Below are 20656 nucleotides of genomic sequence, written 5' to 3' on the forward strand. Positions count from 1 at the left end.
GATTTAAAGAAAAAAGAAAACTTTACGGCAGGCTATAGGACAGGGGTCACCAACTTTATTCGTCAGAAGGCCAGAATTTTTCTGGATAGTCTCCTTGAGGGCCAGACCATTATATTAAAATAGAATAGAAATCAAATTTTGGCATAGCATTAATATTTGATGTTTATTATTCATATATTTTTTTATTCCATTACAAAGCTGAAGGCATTTTTTAGCCGTTTTGAGTCAGGCTTCTATCACCTGTACCACAGTCAACCACTAGGGGTGGTAGAGACACTTTGTCGTTGGTGTTTTTAGTTGCTTTAATAGTGTGGACACATGCGTTAATGATCACTGTTATAAAAGTTAAAATGCCGCATGTTCCTCAAATCCTGTCTCCTGTGCAGGGAGGGTGGGATGGATTGAATAAGTGTAAAAAAGGAAAATCACAAACATGTATTTAACAGAGTCTAAAACACAAGTATCTGTGTATAAATATTTGTGAAGCTGTGGGGAAATGAAAGCTCAAACATTGAGAAACCTGTTTCTATCCAAACTCTGGACTCTCTGCAGCAGCGTTCCCCTGCATCCCCTCCCTCCCTCCGCCCCGTGAAGGAGACTGATCCCTGGATGAGCAGCAGCGCTACCACTCACTTATTATTCAGCTCAGGAGCTGGACTCGAGCTGCAGTTGTTAACTTCTAACTGGTCTCACTGCAGCTGAAAGGAAAGCAGATCTGCTGCTGAAGCCTCCAGGCTATTATCAATTAAAGAGTCTTTCTCTCTTTGTCTCAATGCGGGAAAATGCTGCCCAGCAGGAGAGAGTCTGGGCACAGAAATAAGAAACTTCAGGACAGTTTTTTTCTGTGTTTTTGTTAATTTGACCTCAAAACAAAGATTAAGGAGAAGTTTCTGAGAAAACTTCAGTTTCAGTGCAGACAGACACATTTTCCTCCCTCAGGTGTCTTTGGCAAACATGGCAGGGATTTGTTTGAGGATGAGCCGCCTCACGAGGATTACTGTAAAATAATCATTGTGTTTTTTTCTGCAGCTCTTCAAAGGAAAGTTCTTCGTTTGTCAAGGGGAAGACGTGAGGAACATCACCAACAAGTCCGACTGCATCCAGAACAACAACAAATGGGTCAGACACAAATACAACTTCGACAACCTGGGACAGGTGATTCCTCAGACACCAAAGTTTCTTATCAGATCATTTTTTTAATCTTTATTTCTTCAGTGTGTAACTGTAACTCAGTAACTCTTTCCTCTTGTCCCAGGCGTTGATGTCTTTGTTTGTTCTGGCGTCTAAAGACGGCTGGGTGGACATCATGTACGACGGCCTGGACGCTGTAGGAGTCGACCAACAGGTAAACACACTCTGTCATGAGCTGAAGCAACTTTTACTGTTATAGGAGCCATTTTTCCTCAGCTCACCTGGATTAAAGTCACTAAATCTACTTCATCTGCACAATAAAGGCAAAGGGTGTATTAAATTCTATAGACAGTTAAAATTGCTTTTGAATTTATGTAATTGTACATGTAACGTCTTAGTTTTTCCATTTTAAAATAATTTTCAAAATTTTCAGGAATGTTGAAATTTAAAAAAAAACCCACAGAAGTTAATAAAAGGGAAAATTAAAAAAAATCCATTCTTAAAGAAATGGAATCAAAAAAGCAAAATTATAAAAAATAATCATAAATTTGCAAAATTTTCAAAAGAAAGTATTTTAAAAAACTGCAACAAATTTTAGAATTTAAAAAATTAACAAAATCTACACAAAAATTAAAAACACAGTTAAAAATAAAAATGAAAATAAAAGCAAAACATACATCTAAAAAGAATTAGAGTAAAAAGGCAAATTTTTATTCAAAAAAAATATAAATTTGCAAAAGTTTTATATGAAATGTTTTTAAAAAATGCAACAAATTTTGGAATTTCAAAAATTTACTGAGAAATAAAGAATAAAGTTAAAAATAAAATGAAAAAAAGAAAAAGAAATACATCTATAAAGAACTAGAATGAGAAAAGCAAAAATTAAAAAAAAAATTGTAAATGTTTCTTATAAAAATATTTAAAAAAAAAACTGTAACAAATTTAGGAATCTCAAAAAATTAATAAAAAAAAAAATAGAAAAATTAAAAAATGTAAAAATTTGACAAAAATACAATTTGGAGGGTTCCTTAATTAAAAAAAAAAGAAAGAAAGAAAAACAAGGTTGCAAACATGACTGAAATCTGACCCGTGTTATTTTTCAGTTTGAGATAAAAACTCACATGAAGAAGATTTTTGCGTTTGCTAAAACTCCTGCTCCTCTGTGTCCTGTGTCTGCAGCCAGTCATGAACTACAACCCCTGGATGCTCCTCTACTTCATCTCCTTCCTGCTGATCGTAGCCTTCTTCGTCCTCAACATGTTCGTCGGCGTCGTGGTGGAGAACTTCCACAAGTGTCGGCGCCACCAGGAGGCGGAGGAGGCCAAGCGCAGGGAGGAGAAGAGACTGAAACGCATGGAGAAAAAGAGAAGGAGTAAGGAGAAGGAGCTGGCTGGTCGGTAGTCTTTCCACATCTTTCTGAGTCCTGCTTGATTTGAGCCTGAGCCTTTTTTGCTTTTGCTGTTTTTGATTTGGTTTGGCCGAATCCAGAGAAACGCAGTTAGCGAGCTAGTTCGGATACGTTTGCTAGTCTGCGGTAGAACCCTCCCTTTCCGTCGATTATCCTTCCTGTAGGCGAGTTCTCGCTGCAGCCCAGCGGCCACCCATCCTGGCTCTGCAAACTACCCGGAGGCTCTTCCAACGCCGCTCTCACGCCGGCGTTGAGAAAGGCCTCCGTGGTCGGTTGGTTTGCAGAGAGAGGACAGCTGACTGCTGCTGTTAGCCCCTCCTCTTCCTCTCCCCTTACCTTGCCTGGTCTACCTTAGACGCCGTGCTTGGGTTGGCCCCCTTTGAGCATGAGCAGTGAGTGCTGACGGACGGGGCGTGCATGGTGGTGGACGTAGAGCTCGAGGGAGGGGGAGTCGTTGATCTGTGATTAGCCCTGAACCAAAACGAGACGACCCCCCTCCCTTCCCCTCTTCTGCATGTGGTTTAGTTACAGCCGCAGGGGCAGGGGTCCACTAAAAGCTGGAAGAGCCCCCTTAGCTTAGACCTGAGACCGCTTGTGGGAGTCAGCTGACTCCCGGCCTGTCCCCCCTCCCCTACGGCTGTATAGGAGTTGTTGACGAACTGCTTTGTTTGTTTTATTCTTTCCACTGCCTCCTTAAACAAAAACACGCTAGCTCCTGCTAGCTTCAGACGTTTGCAAATCTCGTGGGTTAACTTTTTCACCCACTCAATCTGAGGTTCTTCCTTTTTGTCTGGAAACAAGGAGCAGTGGACACCGTTGGTTTCTTAGCGCTGAGATAAATCTCCTTGTGGCCGTCTTTATACGATGATCGCTTTATTTGAAGATTTGAATGTTTCCGTCCGTTTCTTGAGAAATACAGATGGAAACTGATTTTCCTTTTTCAGGGGCCACGTTCCAAGACCAAGACACTCCCAGCTCTGTGCACATTTAACACATGAAGAAGTCCACACAAAAACTTCCACATCTCAAAGTTTCTCTTGTTTTTATATTTTTTGGGGGAACGTTTTGGTTCTGCTCTTTTGGCCAGGAAGCTTTTTTTTTCACTTCCAGCTTAGGGTGAGAAGAAAGTAGATGTTGGGTTTTAGAAAGTAGTCTGTGAGGTTTAAAACGCCGAAGCGTCTGGATTATCACGAACTGGACTCAGAATCACTGGAAAGACAAACGCAGGGAGGCAAACCAGCTTAATCTTTCATCGCTTCCTTCTAGCCTTACTCCATCCCTCTTTCCCTCTTTCTCTCTCTTTGACTCTCTGACGTTTCTGACTAGCTGCCATCCTTCCTTCCTTTCTGTCTGAAGCTTCTCTCCGACTAACTCAGTCTCATTCCTCTAGATTTATTGGTTCCCGGGGTGAGTTGGGCCCTTTCTGAAGGCACTTTGAAAGGTACAGAGTTTCCAGCATGTTCTTTGTGTCCCTTTAACCACCTCCGACCACGACTCCCCATGGGGGGGCTAGGGTTCTGAGTTCAGTGATCACGGGAGGTAGGGCCCCATCCCGCGTTCCCGCCCCCTGCCTCTCTCCCATCAGCTCTCCGTTCTCTGGACATGCTGTTTCCTGTTCACCCTGTCGTGGCTTTGTCTTCCACAGCTCTCTTTGCACTGTCTGCAATCCATCCACTGTCAGCAACACCGCACTGCCGCTTCACCGCCACCAAAGAAGAAGAGTCAGGTCAGGTCAGGTCAGGTCGGCAGGTACCAGGGAGCGAACACGGTTCGACAAGGTAGAGCCTCTGTAGCCAATCAGGAGGCATTTAGATACAGATACCAGTGAGGGTCACCTGTGATAATCTCCTTTTGAAGGTCATCGGATTTTGTATTTGTTGGGAGATTAACGTCACAATGAACGGTAAAACAGACACGTCATCTTCCTGGTTGCACTCGTAGGAAGACAAAAGATTCAAGGCAAGTCAATCAGCTCTGCATCAGTCTAACCAGTTTAGGTTGAGGTGTTTCTTTAAGCAATGAGGTACGAAGTAGTAGGCAGTATGCGAAAACTTGCGAAACTTGCGAAATCTGCAGTATGCCAAAAATTCCCAGGTGTCTGACCTGGGAAATATTTCTAAGTATGCATCAGACCAGTCTACCGTTCTGTTTCCCACAATGTATGGTGCAAACCCCATTTGTCTGGCAGGTTTAGGTGAATTACTGCCATCTACTGGAATTAGTGGACATTACAACTACAATACAACAACGCTAACGTGAGACGGTCTGAGATAGAAGTGAAGTGATGGAAAAGAAGCACCTGTAACGAATGAAACTTTATTTAACCAGGAGAGCCTCAGTGAGATCGAAAATCTCATTTGCAAGAGTGTCCTGGCCAAGACAGGCAGCAGCACAATTACAAGGTTGCAAACATAAAACAGACACAGATATAGATACAGACATTTCAAACAGTTAATTCAAAGTCACAGAGCAGCAAGTTTGTCAGTCAAAGCATCGACAACCTGCTTCATCCTCCTCTAAAGCCTTTAATCTGAATTTAAAAAGATTTAAAGAGACCAGCTCTCCAAGGCACAGGTTTTTTTTGAAGCAGATTGGAAACTTCTTTTACCCATTTCAAGACAAACTTTGGGTACAGAGAGTAGAAGCAGATTTTGTGACTGAGTCACAGAACGAAGGCTGTAACACCCAGAAGTTCTTACTTGAATGTAGTTATTCAAGTATGACAGCAGTAGTCCAAGTATAGTCTTATAAATCAGGATGTGCCAATGGTTCAGTCTCAACGAGGACCATCCAACTCGCTCATACAGAGTATAATGGTGAGTTAGAGCCTTAAGATTTGTTATAAACCTTAAAGCTCCATGATACACAACATCCAACGATTTAAGGCACTGAGAAGACACATGCGGATATAAAACATCACCATAATCAACCAGCGGCAAGAAAGTAGCAGCAACAAGACGCTTTTTTTTGCACAGAAAAACAAGACTTATTTCTGAAGTAAAAACCCAGCCGTAGCCTTAGCTTCTTTACAAACTGCTCAATATGAAGCGATACTCACTTTTTTTAACCATACGTTGATTGTCTGGACGTGTTTTTCTATCAGCTCTAGAAATAAAAAGTCAGTCCCTTCCATTTTATTTTAAACACACCATATAACTTAAGGTGTAGGATTAAAAATCAAATATGACGATTTTTCTATGATATGATTCACAAAACAACTAAAATGCCAAAATCTGCCACAAGAACTGAACAGTCAGACTATCGACTACACGAAAAAGCAGTACTATGTAGTACACACTTCGAAAAAACAGCCAGAGAGTAAAACCGAAGCAAAAAACAAAGAAAATAAATGCCACCAAACTTTCCTGAAGAGAAACCGGCCCTGGAGCTGCAGATGAAAACAAGCGATGCTGTGAATAACTCTGGCCCAGTCAAGGCTGCTCTTTGAATACATGAATAAAGAAAGGTTTTATTGTTATTTTTCACACTGCGTCCTCCACAGCTCCGTACTCTCTGAAGAGTCTGATTCATCTTTTCTGATTTATTTAAAGGACAAAGAAAAAATCTATTGAGTGCTTCAGATAAGAATCAGAAGAAGGTAAATGATTAAAACACAATAGAACTGAGTTTTTACAAGACAGGAGAATGAGTCGTTACCTGTGGACAAAGGTCATGATAGCGAGTCTTATTAGCCGACACCACGGCAGCTTTGTTAACAGCAATTGGCTCTTGTTGAGCGTAAAGGTCACTCATGGCTGTCTGCTGCAGCACATGGGGGAATTGTAGCAACCAATTTGGGGCTTTTATTCTCCTCTATTTCTGCTCTACTTCTGCGAGCAAACAGGATGATGTCTGAATTAACGTTTGCTATCATTCTGCTTTCTTGTATTCCCTCTGTTGCTGGGTTAGCATGGCTAGCTCGTCCATCTTATTGGAGATAGATCTTACGTTCCCAATAATGATGGATGGAAGGAAAGGTCAATCTCGTCACTTCTTAACTTACCTCTTGGTAAACATCCGGCCTTGCACCAGTTAGCATTGTCAAGCTACAGGCTGATTTTACATGTAAACAATGCAGCCATGGTTACACATAGGATCTCCAGACAAACACAGGAGCAAAAATAGTAAAAAATATCACTGAAGACAAAACCAGTTTGGTGTCCACGACCAACAAATGAGCCGTACAAAGTGACGAAAAGGTCGGCGCCTAGCAACAAATAAATAAGAGTCAGTATTAAATATCATCAAACGTATAGAAGTCATCACTCATCCAGGCAGAAATTACAACTAAAAAATGTATTTTTATTTTGTTAATTGCTCTTGGGGGCCCCCTAGTGGCCTAATTGGACGCTCAGTTAGCTTATACCTTAGCACGACTCTAGTCTGTTAAAGATTCTGTTTCCAAAGCTCCTGTACCTGTTTTTTCTCAAAGTTTCACGGGAGCATATTCACGTCTTTGTTTCCAAACATCTCTGTGTTTGCTACGTCTGCTAAGGAGGACGACAAACCTAGAAAGTAAACTTGACAGTGCAGGATTTTTCTGGTGTCTGTGTGTGTGATTGTGTTTGTCAGAGAGCAGATGGTCTCGGAGCAGGTTATAAAATATTCAGGAGGAGTTTTCATCCCCAAATCACCTATCGTCTCAGTCTGGACGGCTGTCTGAGGGGGAGACCGGGACCTGGACGCCTGTTAGTTGGTGCAGACATGCAGCACAGCGCGGTGTTTCAAGCACTTTGATAGTTTGACACTCAAATAATTACAGAAGAGCAGAGATACGCTTCGTTGTGTTGATGTTTTCTTCCTTTCCAGTGACTTGAAGTCATGCAGCATCCACACGAGCTGCGTCTTTAACAACATATCTGCAGCACAGCCGAGCGTTGGTCGTGGTCCAGAGTTAAACTGCTCGGGATCAGTAGAAAACGCCTCCTCACAGACCGCTCCGTGTGGGCAGCTGACAGAGGCACTTTCCTATGATGGTGACATCACTGGCTAATCCTTTAACTGATGCCTACATTATCTCCTCTGCAAGGCGGCACACACACATAAAGATACGCTGAAGAAAAGAAATCCACAATCAGCTGACAGTCACAGGTTGAAAGTTTGGAACAGAGGAGACGTTTTGTTTATCTGTGATGGAGCAAAGCATCCAGGGATTTTTTTTTTTTACATCCAGCTCATGAATCTCTCCGTGTTTCGCCGAGTTAAACTTTCTGAAGTCAGTCACTTTCTGATGACAGGCACATCTGGTTAATCCACACCGCTCTGCGTCCTGTGTTGGCTCCAAGTGGTAAATATTATCCTGGATAATTTCCTCCCCGGTCTGCAGAACGACGCCATGTTTTGATTGGCAGAAACTTGGAGCAGAATATTGGAGCTTTGAGAGTTTCTGCAGCAGCCAATCAGCTCCTTTGAAAGCTTTGAGACCCATCTATAACAGACAGCGCTTATATGACGACTTTAAATGATCGTTTTTAATGATTAAACTTTAACTAGACCTGCGACGTGTAACCAATGTGTTTAAGATTTGGTCACATTTGAATCATTTTCATATAATATAGTTTTAGCCCAGTTTTAGACTAATTTTGGTAAAATAAATATATAAATAAATACATAAATAAAAACATAAATAAATAAATAAATAAATAAAACACATAAATAAATAAATAGATAAATAAATAAATAAATAAATAAATACATTTAAAAAATAAATAATAAATAAATAAAAAGAAAGAAAGTATTAGTTTTAACAAATTAATTTAGGTCAAATTAACCCAATATTCCTCCATTAATCTTCATATTTCGACTTAGATTTAAAAATCAAATATCTCAGAACATTGAGGGTTTTGCATTTTAAGATTACAGATCAGACTGGTTCACAGTTTGATATTATATTACATAATATTTTTTATGCTAAACTTCAAATCTGTTTCTGTTCATCACCATATTTGGCCAAAACCTCGGCCCAAAACCAACTTTTTCATTAGATAGACAAAGAAAAATCTAGATTCAGATGATCAGCAATTAATTTTGCTGCTTTGTGCTCAAACCTGGTTAACTGATTTTGGATAAAGGAGACCCATTTAATAACAGTGTAAAGTGTGACCCTGTTATCTAGTGATTCTCAGCTGACAATTGCTGACACCTTTGGCTGAAGTTGTCAGTTATCACGGTCACTCTTTGCTCCAAAACAACTTTCTGTTATGGAACAGCCTGTTTGGCTGAACGCAAATAATCTGCAAATAATCAGCCATTTAACTAATTACATCATAAAAGACACACAGGTGTAGATTATGTTATAATTAAGGGGAACCTCCTGGAAAACCCCGTCAGAAAAACTCAAACTGAGCATGTCTACCGCTCATAAACAGATAAACCTGGCGAGTGGTAACATTGTGACTGAGAGAAGATCAAGAGAAACATTTTTTAGCTGGAGATATGGAAATTTTATTACAAGAATACACAAACAGCAGTTTTCTATGAGTCAATCAGGTGAACAAAGAGAAAGAGAAAGTTTGGCGATATTAAAGAAAGTAGATGCATGTGGAAAACTTGAATAATAAAATCAGTAGAATGAAAGCTGCTTGAAGAACAATGCTGCAGCAATGCCCCAGTACCTCAATGAATAACTTTTAACTCCAACATGTCATCACACGAACCTTCGAAGGACCCAGACGTTTAAAAGCAAAGAGCAAATCAAACTTGTAAAACTGACGGCAAACGGTTTTAGACTTTGATTGTCTCCCTTATCTTATCAGTTCCCTAAAAAAAATGTGTCCTTTAAATCTAAAATTGCTACAAGTCGCCACCTTTCCAAAGGATTGTCCACTGTCTTTGCATATTTTGTCTAAAACGATCACGCATCACGTGATGTCTTCCTTTAAACAGTCGAACAGGCGCTGTAATCCTGCCGTTTGCGCCTGTAATGGTGGGTCTATCCCCATAAAATCTGACGCTCTTTTGGCCCGTTAACCTGGCTCATGCAAACCACTAATCAACTTTTTTTTTTAAGTACAAACGGTCCGTTTTCCCGGCTATGGCTGGTCATGCATACCTGCCTTGAACTGGACGGTCGTTGACTCCATGGTGTAGTAGCATTTCTGACAGCTGACCAGAGAGCAACCAGTCACTTTTATGCTGCTGACAGCTTGAGTGTAGTGTTTAAAGAATGCTAACTCACCTGAATGATTTGAGCTTAATGCTGCTTTAGTTGCCTTAACGCAGTTTAAAGACAGGTCTGTAAAGAGGGCGGAGCCAGGGTGTCAGTTTTAGGTGGGCCAAACAAATTTTGTCTGGGCTTTAAATTAAAGTCAAAAGTCAGTAGATCCCTGATCTACGACTGCTACTATGTAGTTTTGATTGCAATGGTGCAATGTTTTTGTGCACCTGACAGATCTACCTGCAGTTGCTCTCCATAGTATCGACCAAGGAGTGTTGCTCTAACGCGCCAGGGGGCTGCATGGCAACATTAACCACCGATAAACTAAAGATATGAATCGGGCGTCAATGAAATAATCTTGCAACTGTTGATGAAAAGAACTCTGCTTGTAACGTGTTTCTCTGTCCAGATATTGCGCCGCCCTGTTCAGACTCTTGTTTTTGGACGCCATGCCTCTTGGACCCTCAGAAGCCAGACTTGTGGCTCTGGCGTATTAACAGATGGCCTTTGTCTTCTCAAACAGGCTGAACAGATCAACACTGCAGCCCCAGCAGCTCTGTCTGGGTCAGCCCCCACATGAATTCACTCTGTCATAACCCGATTTTCTAACAACTCTGCCAAAGCAGCCATCTTATCAGAGAAAGCATGAGCCTGGGCAGAATATCAATGCAGCTCCAGCTGCAGACGCTCAGAGAGGTGGAGCTGTTTCCTCTGTGCGTCTGAAAGACTTAACCTTTGGTGAACAGTTTTGTTTCTCTGGTCGATTCTCTTGTGAAGTTTGGAAATGTATTAAAGTGCTAATTGCCGGCAGTGACCGATGAAATAATGTCACATTTCTTGTACTTTGCGGCTCGTACTTGACCCGTAGTGACTCCTGTGGTTTTCTATAAATCAGCCTCCCACGCAGAGTCCAACAACAGCCCTTCACCGCTGCTTCTACACTCAGAGCAACTTCATCTTTGCAGGACTTTAAGCTGCCCTGCAGAGAGTTATATTTGCTCCCCCCCTCTCTTAAATGCTGTGTATCGTGTTTGTGCTTCAGACCAAGAATCAGGCTGAAAGCTTTTACCTTCACACAGCAAAAAACGATGCTCATCAAATCTTGCAGCAGCCTCTCAACGCTTCTAATTATATCAGGATTTCTCTTAAGATATTTTTGATTTGATTACCAATGCTCTTTACATTGAACAGCAGTTGGAAAATAAGACATAAAAAGGTCGTAAAGTAAGATAAGCAACAAAGCAGCAGTAAAACTAGTTAGTAAAGTTTATTGCCATTTGAACAGATTCAAAGCAAGTTAAAACAGATACATTGGAAGTCTTGTGCATGATCCTGAGTCAGATGTTGACAAATTAAAATAAAGATGAAATAATAACAAAATGAGAATATTAGATAATAATTAAATAATAATAAAATAAAATAATTATAAAATAATAACAATATTAAAATAATTATAAAATAATACAATGAAAACAATAGTAAAAATAAAATAATAATAATATTAAAATAATTATAAAATCATAATGAAATTAAAATAATAATAAAATTATTGCACATGAAATCATAGGTACTAAACCAGATAAACAGATAAAAGATTGAACCAAAAATAAAATGTAAAAAATTACAATAAGAGGTAATACAAGGCAAGATGGATTATATTTAACAGATACTGCACTAAATGAACAGTATTAAACAGAATTTCTGAACTGTACAGAGTATTGCACTTGGTATCATAAGGTTAAACAGATATTGAACTTAGTGAAAAGTATTAGACAAATAATATGTAAATGAACTGTATTAACCCTTTAACTTTTACTTTTTAATGCAAGGAATATCAAGTCTGTTCCATTTTTAACCCTTTAAAGTTCCATTCAAGGAATAAAAAAAACAACTTTTTCCAATTTTTATGTTGTTAAAGCACTAAGATTGGAAACCACAAAATTCAGAAAAAACATTTCAAGCCGTAGAGACGACTCAATCCGGACTCAAACTGCTCTACCAAACGGTTTGGCAGCAACTTCAAGGGTTGAACAGACATTACACTTGAAGACAGGTTTTGCAAATTAAAAACAGAGATTTTACTGTATAACCAGTGTGCAGACAGCAAAAAAATAGAAGAAATCTTATCAAGTGTTTTGTCTTATTTTCAGTAGAAAATGTCTTTTTAAGACTTAATTTGAGCCACATTCACCAAATCAGTCCAGAAAAATGTCTGATTTCAAGTTGTTTAAAGACAAAAATGAGGTCTGACTTGCTGTAATAAGTATAAAGAATGGATGGAACAAGAAAAATTTGCTTGAAACCAGAATAACGTCTTGATACAAGTAACTTTTGTTCCTTAAAACTTTTAAAATCAGACATTTTTCCGGGCTGCTCAGGTGAATGTGGCTCATTTTGACTCTAAAAAGACATTTTCTCCTGAAAATGAGACAAAAACACTTGATAAGATCTCATTTTTTGCAATGTAAACAGGATGCACAATTTTAATATTAAGTAATAAATACCTCTGCTAGTTGCTAATTGTGTAATTAACATAATTACTAAGTATGAAGTTTGTGCACGTATTGAAAACCAAACAGGGACACAGAGTCTAAAAACTTTGCTGAAACAAACAAATTCCTGTAAATGACTACTTGAAAACACTTTGCTTCAATCATGTATGCTAATCAGGTTTTAGTCTAATTAAACAATTAAGGGTTGAACAGAAAGTTAAAAAGATGACAACAAATAAATGAAGTGTAAAGTTGTTAAAAGTTTGGATCTAATTTTTCTCCCAAAAAGAAAAACAAACTCCTCATGTTTTTAACCTTTTGACCCTTTAAACCGCGTCTAAATGAATGTAAATCTTAGACTAAGCCGTTCTAATTCGAAGTCTTTTTTTCTATTGATCGGTAAGTCTGAGAGAACTAAAGAGTGAGGATTTAAGCTTCTGTTTTACATTATGTAATAGTTTTAACAAATGCAAAAAGACGGTTATCCAGCCCCGCTGATAACGACAACAATTGCTGACAACGTGCCGCCGTGTTCCCATGTGGAGGCATAAATCCCCGTCACCTCGAGGTGGGTAAACAAACTGCTTTCCTGTGTGTGAGCGCTAATCTCTGTTGTTGCTACAAGCTCAGCAACGAAAAACAAGACGAGGACGAGTAAATACATGAATTTAAGCGTGGGGGGATGTAGAGCACACACACACACACACACACACACACACACACACACACACACACACACACACACACACAGAGGGACACCAGCCAGGCGGTGCCATCCCCTGACTGCATCTGGGTCAGAACTAACAGAGATAAACTGAATGAAAGTCTCACACTGCTCCTCTTTCCTCCTCGACTCCTCTGAGGCAGAGACGTAATTAATAACACCAGCTCTTCAGGGAGCGGAGGAAAAATGGAACGAAGGAGAAAGAAAGAGAGAGGAGGAGGAGGGGATGAGATGCTGGTTTGTAAAAGTTTCATGTGGAAAGCTTTGGGTCGTGGTGTAACACGAGGAGCTGAAGTGACTGAATTCTTCATCGCTCTGGTCGGTGCCAGGGGGCGTGTCAGGGGGCGTGTTTGAGCCTTTCATGAGCCAGCCTCCAAAACTACATCAGCGTGATAGTAAAAACAAAAAAAGCTGAAGAAAATGTGGATGAATTAAGCCAATGAGTAACCCCGCTCAGTAATTTGCAAAGCGCGGTTGTAGCATGAATTATTCCTGCACCTGCTGTGAGAGAACATACTGTACGAAGTTTGTCAGCCTGAAAAGCTGCTCAGGGTTTGAGGGAGGAAAGATTGCCCCAACAACATTCTCCATGAATGATTCATGACGGGAACTTTCCCTCTGAATATTTCATCTGCAGAAATGTCGAGCAGAGTGGCAGATACACTCCTACTGTACGGCTGCCCCTGCAACGACGTGATGAAAGAGACATGAGCTGGATACATGTTTCCCTAAAGAGGAGGAGCTCTACGTGCAGGGATCCAAACCTAAAGATGATCCCTAATCGCTGTTTTAGGATGCCTGTGTGGTGCATCTACAGAAAGACCTTCAGGGCTGAAACTTTGGAAGCATCTCCTGCTCCTCTCCTGCAGTTTAATCTGGATCATTGATGTCTTCATGAAATGGTAGTAACATGTTTTGGTCCAAAAAGCCAATAAATCAAGCACAGCAGCATTGTTTCCAGGCTCTCATAGCCCCTCTGTTCAGAACGCTCTGATTTAGTGGGCGTGGCCTTCATATGTAAATGAGCCACCGCTGATACCGCCCCGCTCTTCCACGTCACTGAGAGCGGCGCCACGAGCTCCGAGTGCACAATGTTTAGAAAACAGAGAAGCTCCTTTACCGTAACATTACAGGCTAAAACAACAGGCTAACAGCAGCTAAAGTTAGCATCCTGAAGCTAACACAGAGACAGGGGGGACACTGAGGAAAAGCTCTTCCATCTGCTCCACAGCACACAGCATTTAAAATACTCACATTTCCAGGGTCCCAGGTTTGTTGGAGGATGGTTGGTAATGCGCCTGGATTCAGGACCAGTCTATTGGCTAGCCCTCTGTTGGACTGTCCAAAGTTGGAAAAGCAGTTGGCCGTGAAGTGACTAGCACACACATGCTCAGTTTTACTGAGTGTAGCTGGAACATTTCCTGATAAATGAACTCTAGACACTTAGTCTGTCTTCTTCTGAGATGGGAAGCTTGAGCATGGAACTATGTGGCTGTTTACAGCCAAAAACAGAGCAGTGATGGCTCTTCAACTTTGGCATTCTCCTCCCAGGGAGAGGAGTGGGCGGTGAGGGGTATCTGCTCTGGTGGACCAATCAGGTCAGACTTGCTCCTGATTGGTCAGAAAAGGGAATCGAAAAGGGACATTCACAAGCTCTACTAAGAACAGGTTTGGTCATTAAATATCACATTTTGTGGGCTGGGAGGAAAGACAAAGACCCACAAATTTCCATAAAAGACTTAATAAAAGAGATTTTTGCATAATATGGGACCTTTAAGAAGTCTGGATTCTGGATTTGTTGCTGGGATTAGAAACTTTGGTGCAAAGAAACAGGAGAAGGGGCACAGTCTGGCTCTTACACTGCAAAAAACTGAAATCTTATCAAGTCTTTTTGCTTATTTTGGTTAGAAAATGTATTTTTAGACTTGATATGAGCCAATTAAAAGAGAAAAGTCACTTGTATTAAGACATTACTCTAGTTTGGACCAATCATTTAAGTGTGGCTCATTTGGAGGATAATATGACAATTTTGCTTAAAAGGAGACAAAAACGCTTGATAAGATTTTGTTTTTCTTTGCAGTGAAGGATAAAACAGAATCATTAAGCCTGATTAAACAATGTCCCCAAAATATTAACCTAAGATGTTAAATGTACCTAATCTGTAGCACATTAGCCTACCTCCCCGAATCAGTCTGCCTCCAGAGATACCGGTCTCCAAAACAAAAACTTTCTGTTAGTATGGTTTTATATCAAATCTAACCTCTATTTTTGCTTTTTTCTTACAATAATGGATGAAATGTTAAATCGTTTTTGGTTTGGGAAGGCATTTTGCAACCCTCACTTTGGGAACCACTGCCCTTGGCGCAGAGTGCAGCCTTGTGTGCATCCCCCTGGGAATGTTCCTCCAAGTCAAAGCCAGCACGACTGCAACTGTGGCTGTTTGTGTTTGTAGCTCTGCAGCAGTGTTAGTTTGCAGCCTGATGTCCTCAGCATGCAGCAGGTTTGTGATAAGCAGCTGCTCTGATATCCATAAGACTGTGTGTGCATATTGTCTATGTTCCCATAATCTATGTGAAAGTGTTGTCAGACATTTATCAGCTCAAATTTCAACATGAGGCATACAGGATAGAAAGTAAATGGTGTAAAGGCTGCATGCAAGAGCACAGAGCAGCACTGAAACGCAGAATTTGAGCAGACGTCTTAGTGTGAGAAAAGTGTAGATACAGTAACAGGAGGTATCAGTAGCTCCTCGTCCACGCCTGGGTGAGTGACAGGGATGAAAAAAGAGAAAAAGTGTGTCAGAGTCGAGGCAACATGTTGCATTGTGTTGCATTGCTGAGCCTGTTTTAATGTTTAGTTTGGACGCTGAAGCGGGAAACAGTATCCACTGTATTTTACAGCTGATGCTCGCTCAGGTTGCGAGCTGTTGGGTCAGGGAGTGAGATCCATGAGAGCAAAACGTCAGATATCTGAGTGGATCTAGTGCGGCCTTGCTCTATATGAGCTGCTGTCACATTTTTAGGGTCCTCGCACTCATTCTGTCCACTCTTTGAGCTCTAATTTGGCCCCAGACATACCAAAATTTGCTCTCCAGCGCCACCTAGGCACACTAAAACAGTTATAATGGGCAGTAGGAATGTCATAAAGAGCATCAAATTTCCATCTCATTGAGTATATGACCACACCTTGACCTATCTCAAACAGGAAGCCAGCAATTTGCCTGTCAATATAAGATAAGGCCACATTTTTGAGCTTTCTGCAAAAGTTATCTACTCCTAGGCCATAAATGGTATCAGCTTGAAATTTGCCCAGATGACAGAGTGGACCCTGCTTTATAAAATCTATGTAGGAATTTGTTGTTTCTCAAACAGTTTTTGAATTACGAGCCCTCAAAGTCGGTGAACCCCAAAGAAGCCCTTTCAGCTTCTCCTATTAGAATGAATGGGAGAGGAGGATCCAGCTCCTCACAAGCCAGACAGTTGGGCCTCTACACAAAAGAGTAAAAGTGGTACAGCTTTAAAAACTACAAGAATGGATTCCTGACGAAATTTACTACACAAATATTTGAATTTTAGAGAGACACGGTCAAAATTGTGGCATCTATGAGGAGATGTTTCTAAAACTTCAGTCAGTTTCACTCCTGAGAGGGCAGCAGTTGGTGATGATGTCACAATGATTGAGAGTTCCGTGCAGCTGGTCACGTAACTCACTGATATCCATACAACAATGTGTGCATATTGTCTGTGTTTCTTTCAAAATAAGATTAGGCCACATTTTGGAGCTTTCTGCAAAAGTTATCTCCTCCTAGGCCGTAAATGGTATCGCCTTGAAATTTCCTCAGATGACAGAGTGGACCCTGCTTTACAAAATCTATGTAGGAAATTTTTGTTCCTCAAACAGTTTTTGAATTACGAGCCCTCAAAGTCGGTGAACCCCAAAGAAGCCCTTTCAGCTTCTTCTATTAGAATGAATGGGAGAGGAGGATCCAGCTCCTCACAAGCCTGACAGTTGGGCCTCTACACAAAAGAGTAAAAGTGGTACAGCTTTAAAAACTACAAGGATGGATTTCTGACGAAATTTACTATACAAATGTTTGATTTTTAAAGAGATTTGGTCAAAATTGTGGCATCTATGAGGAGACGTTTCAAAAATTTCAGTCAGTTTCACTCCTGAGAGGGCAGCAGTTGGTGATGATGTCACAATGGTTGAGAGTTCCGTGCAGCTGGTCATGTGACTCACTAAAGGCGGGAAAACGGAATGTCTAACACACAGTTAAACCAGCATGAAGGACAGGAGTGCGAGGACCCGACCAACGCTGCTTGCAGCTTTAGTCCTCGAGTTTTATGTTACCCATATCATTGTTGATGTCGCAGTAAAACCTTGAAAAGTATTTTAGCTCCTTTAAGAGCTTAGAAAACTATTATTCCAGGATGACTGAGTCAGCTCCAGAAAGGTGGTATTCTTGTGAAACCAACAGGGACTCTTTTGATAGTGTTGCTCAGATTATAAACCAAAGGTAGGTGGATCCACTACAGGAGAGAGGGTACCAAGCTGTCATGATGCTGTTAAAAGCTTCCCATCGATCCGTACCGTACCATCACTGTTTTTCCTGTGACTCCGCCCTCCACTCACGCCGCCAATTTGCCTGCCTTCACCTTTCAGTCCCCCATTTTGATTGGTCCATTCTGCTCAAGTATGACTCAGAAAGAGGTGTGTCAGTCTACCATGTGACCCAGCACAATGTGTGTTCGTGTGCTCGAGTGCAGAGGGTGCTTGTGTAATCATGCCTCGTCATTTTGAATGTCATGTTTTCTGATTTCTTTCCTTTTTCCTCTGGACTCCTTACTTTGCTCTGCTGCTCCTCTCCGTTTTTCCCGGTTGAATTACTTTTTCTTTGTGTTGTTTCCATCGTCTGTTTTCTCTCTTTCTGTGTGACTCTATCTGTTTGGGATTTAAGGCAGCAGAGCACTCTGGATCTCCAGTTCAGTCTTCATTTGGATTGTTTTACAGTAAATGTTTGTTTTGAAAAATGTCTTTGGTTTCAGACTCAGTGTTTGCTGGATTTCAAAACTGGACATCCAGTCCGTGACGCTGATGGATGACACATTTTTCCTGGCAGACACTGAGTCTCAAGGTTTACTCTTGAACCATTCACAATGAAGGATGGGGGCATAAAAGCAGCAGCGTGCAGCTCGACCACAGCTCCACCCAGATCCTCGACCTAAAAACGCCACATCTGCTGCTTTTACTGCCCCTGTCCTTCTCTTCCTTTCGCAGCCATTCATTTTATCATCCTCGATCTTAACTTTAAGTCTCTTTTAGTCCCCACGTCTCCTTCTCCCCTCACTCATTCCAACCACATTTCCTGACGCGAGATTTCAATCATCCACAAAGTCTGAAAGAGCGACCAGAGGCAGGGCCAGCAGTCACACTGAGCGGAGACCCAGCAAAGCGGGAACCGCCGCACCTTCGAATCAAAGTCATAGCAGGGCCCCGCCTTTGTTCTGGTCTCATGTTGCGGCTCCTTTTTCATCCGAGGAGCTGGAGCGGCGTTCCTTTCACCGTGGACAGACCTCACATGACCACCACACTCACACAGCTGTAGGTCCACCGTGTTCGGGACTCATTCTCTGCACATCCGATCCACCCACACATCCACACATCCACACATCCACACATCCCCGGCACAGCCCCACAACTGTGCCGCTCTTAGTCATCGCTCCACAAACTGTGGACACAAACTGTGTCTGTATTTCCCAACAAAGCCTGCCTTGGAAATGTATGGATCATGTTTCTGAGAGTGGCTGCTTCCAAAAACAATCCCAAGGTCATATCAGCTGCCCTTTGCATCCTCGCTCCCTGAGGAAAGGTAAAGCCTGTGTCCGACAACGCCAAGGTGAGTGAACCACAAGGACGACAGAGGATACGGCTCCTGGGATTGTTTCTGGAAACTGATTTTTTCCAACTGTTTTCTTTTCTGTTGGTCCTCAGGCAGAATTTCATTTGGGGTGTCAGATCTCGGTTCAGTCAGTGAATTCAGAAATAAATGTCCAAAAGATCCAGCCTCTGTACTCAGGCTTCTGATTTGATTGACTGAATAAAACTGGAGTTAATCCAGCTTTCAAACAGTTTCTCAATCTGATTTTCCCCTCCAGTCCAGTCTGCATTATTTGAAAAGCACATTTTAGAAACCAATCAAGTTTCCCAAAGACCTGCTAAAAAAAACAAAAACAAACAAACAAAAACAAAATATTACTAAAAAAAATAAAATACATTTGGATAAATAAAAAAATAATAAGATAAAATAAAATATTAAACAAAGTAAATAAATAAGATAAAAAATGAAAAAATAATAAAATAAATTATGATAAAATAAATAAAAAATAGAAAAGATAAATTAACAAAAAACTAAAATTATTATTATTAAAGAATAATAAAAAAATATAAAATAGATAAATAAATAAAATAAAAAATAATACAATTAAAGAATAATAAAATAAATAAAGAATAACAATAAATGGAAATTAAAATTAAATAAAAAATTAAATTGAATTAATTGAAAAAATAAAACAAATAAAAAAATAATAAAATTAAATAAATCAAATTAAACAAAAAATAAAATAAATAAATTATAAGAAAATAAAATTAATAAAATAAAATAAAATGTGGAAACGAATCCACCTATAAAACACAGATGTTAAGGCCATAAAGACAGACATCACACAACTCTCATGCTGAATTAAAAGCCAAAGAAAAAAATAAGTTTTAAGACATGATTTTAAAAGTTGGTAGGGTGATCTTTGACCCCTACAGTAAAACATGGGGGTGGGTCAGTAATGGTCTGGGGTTGTCAACCAGGTCACGTTCAGGGCTGGTCTTGGAAACGGTCTTCTTTCATCAGCTGGAAAACTCTTTCCTGACTCAAACGACTGGATTTTCCAACAAGACAATCCCCCTTACCACACCAAGCTTATTCAGGATAACTCTACACCTGAAACCTGTCGACACAGAATACATACGAGACGATCCTCTGTGCTTCCTCTTTTTATAATGTCAGATTTTGTTTTTCTGAAACAGTAAATGTTTTATTAGTTCTGCAGCAGTAAAGGAGCGCCTTCAGGTTTATGTGATACTTTTTATAATCCCTGATTAAACCACCTATTCAAGCTTATTCTTCTATCAAACACAGTAAGAGGAAACATTTTGGCTTTAATCTATCACAGTTTCTTGAGCAGGCAGTGGTGTTATGTGCAGATACGTCGTTTCTTCACCAAACAGAAAGAAAAGTAAAAGACTTGGATGTGAAACGATCTACTTCACTTTGTGGAGGAAAATTATTATTGAGCTGTCATTGGTGGAGAAAGTGTCTGAAGATGGTGAGCCTTAAAGATGTTTGTTTCTGAAAACAAAACAGGTGTTTGTTACCAGATCTCTGAAAATACTACTGGTTGTTTTTATTTTTATGATATTAAAATACAGATACTATAAGTAATTTTTTTTTATTAAAAAGAGGAAGGATCTAATTCTTAGTTTTATAGCTTTATGCGTCTAAAGACATAATATCTCCAGAAGCCACTATGTTTGAAAAAAACTGAGCTGATACTCGCCAGAGCTGGATCTTGTGGACTTTGGCTGTAAAAACTGTAGAAAACATACAGTGAATAAATTGAAGGAAATATAAAATGTATGAAAATGTTCAAAGGACAGGACATTACTTTTCTGAAGATGCTGAGATCTGAGACCCC

General features: G+C 40.3%; 1 protein-coding gene across 16 annotated transcripts in view; it reads left to right on the forward strand.

Moving 5' to 3' along the window:
* cacna1g (calcium channel, voltage-dependent, T type, alpha 1G subunit) overlaps positions 1–20656 on the forward strand; it is a 380213-nt gene that overhangs the window by 326284 nt on the left and 33273 nt on the right. For 9 of the 16 annotated variants that reach the window (XM_074662955.1, XM_074662966.1, XM_074662960.1 and 6 more), the window contains 4 exons: positions 1030–1155; positions 1256–1345; positions 2311–2503; positions 3930–3980. In XM_074662955.1, coding sequence (XP_074519056.1) covers positions 1030–1155; positions 1256–1345; positions 2311–2503; positions 3930–3980 — 460 coding nt within the window. Of the gene's footprint in view, positions 1–1029; positions 1156–1255; positions 1346–2310; positions 2525–3929; positions 3981–20656 lie in introns of all 16 variants that reach the window. The other 7 variants (XM_074662958.1, XM_074662959.1, XM_074662965.1 and 4 more) reach the window with 2 other exon arrangements.

The sequence above is a fragment of the Halichoeres trimaculatus genome, unplaced genomic scaffold (genome assembly GCF_033239565.1).
Source record: "Halichoeres trimaculatus isolate MK-OKI-2021-1 unplaced genomic scaffold, fHalTri1.1 fHalTri1_scaffold_23, whole genome shotgun sequence".
NCBI classification, from domain to species: Eukaryota; Metazoa; Chordata; class Actinopteri; order Labriformes; family Labridae; genus Halichoeres; species Halichoeres trimaculatus.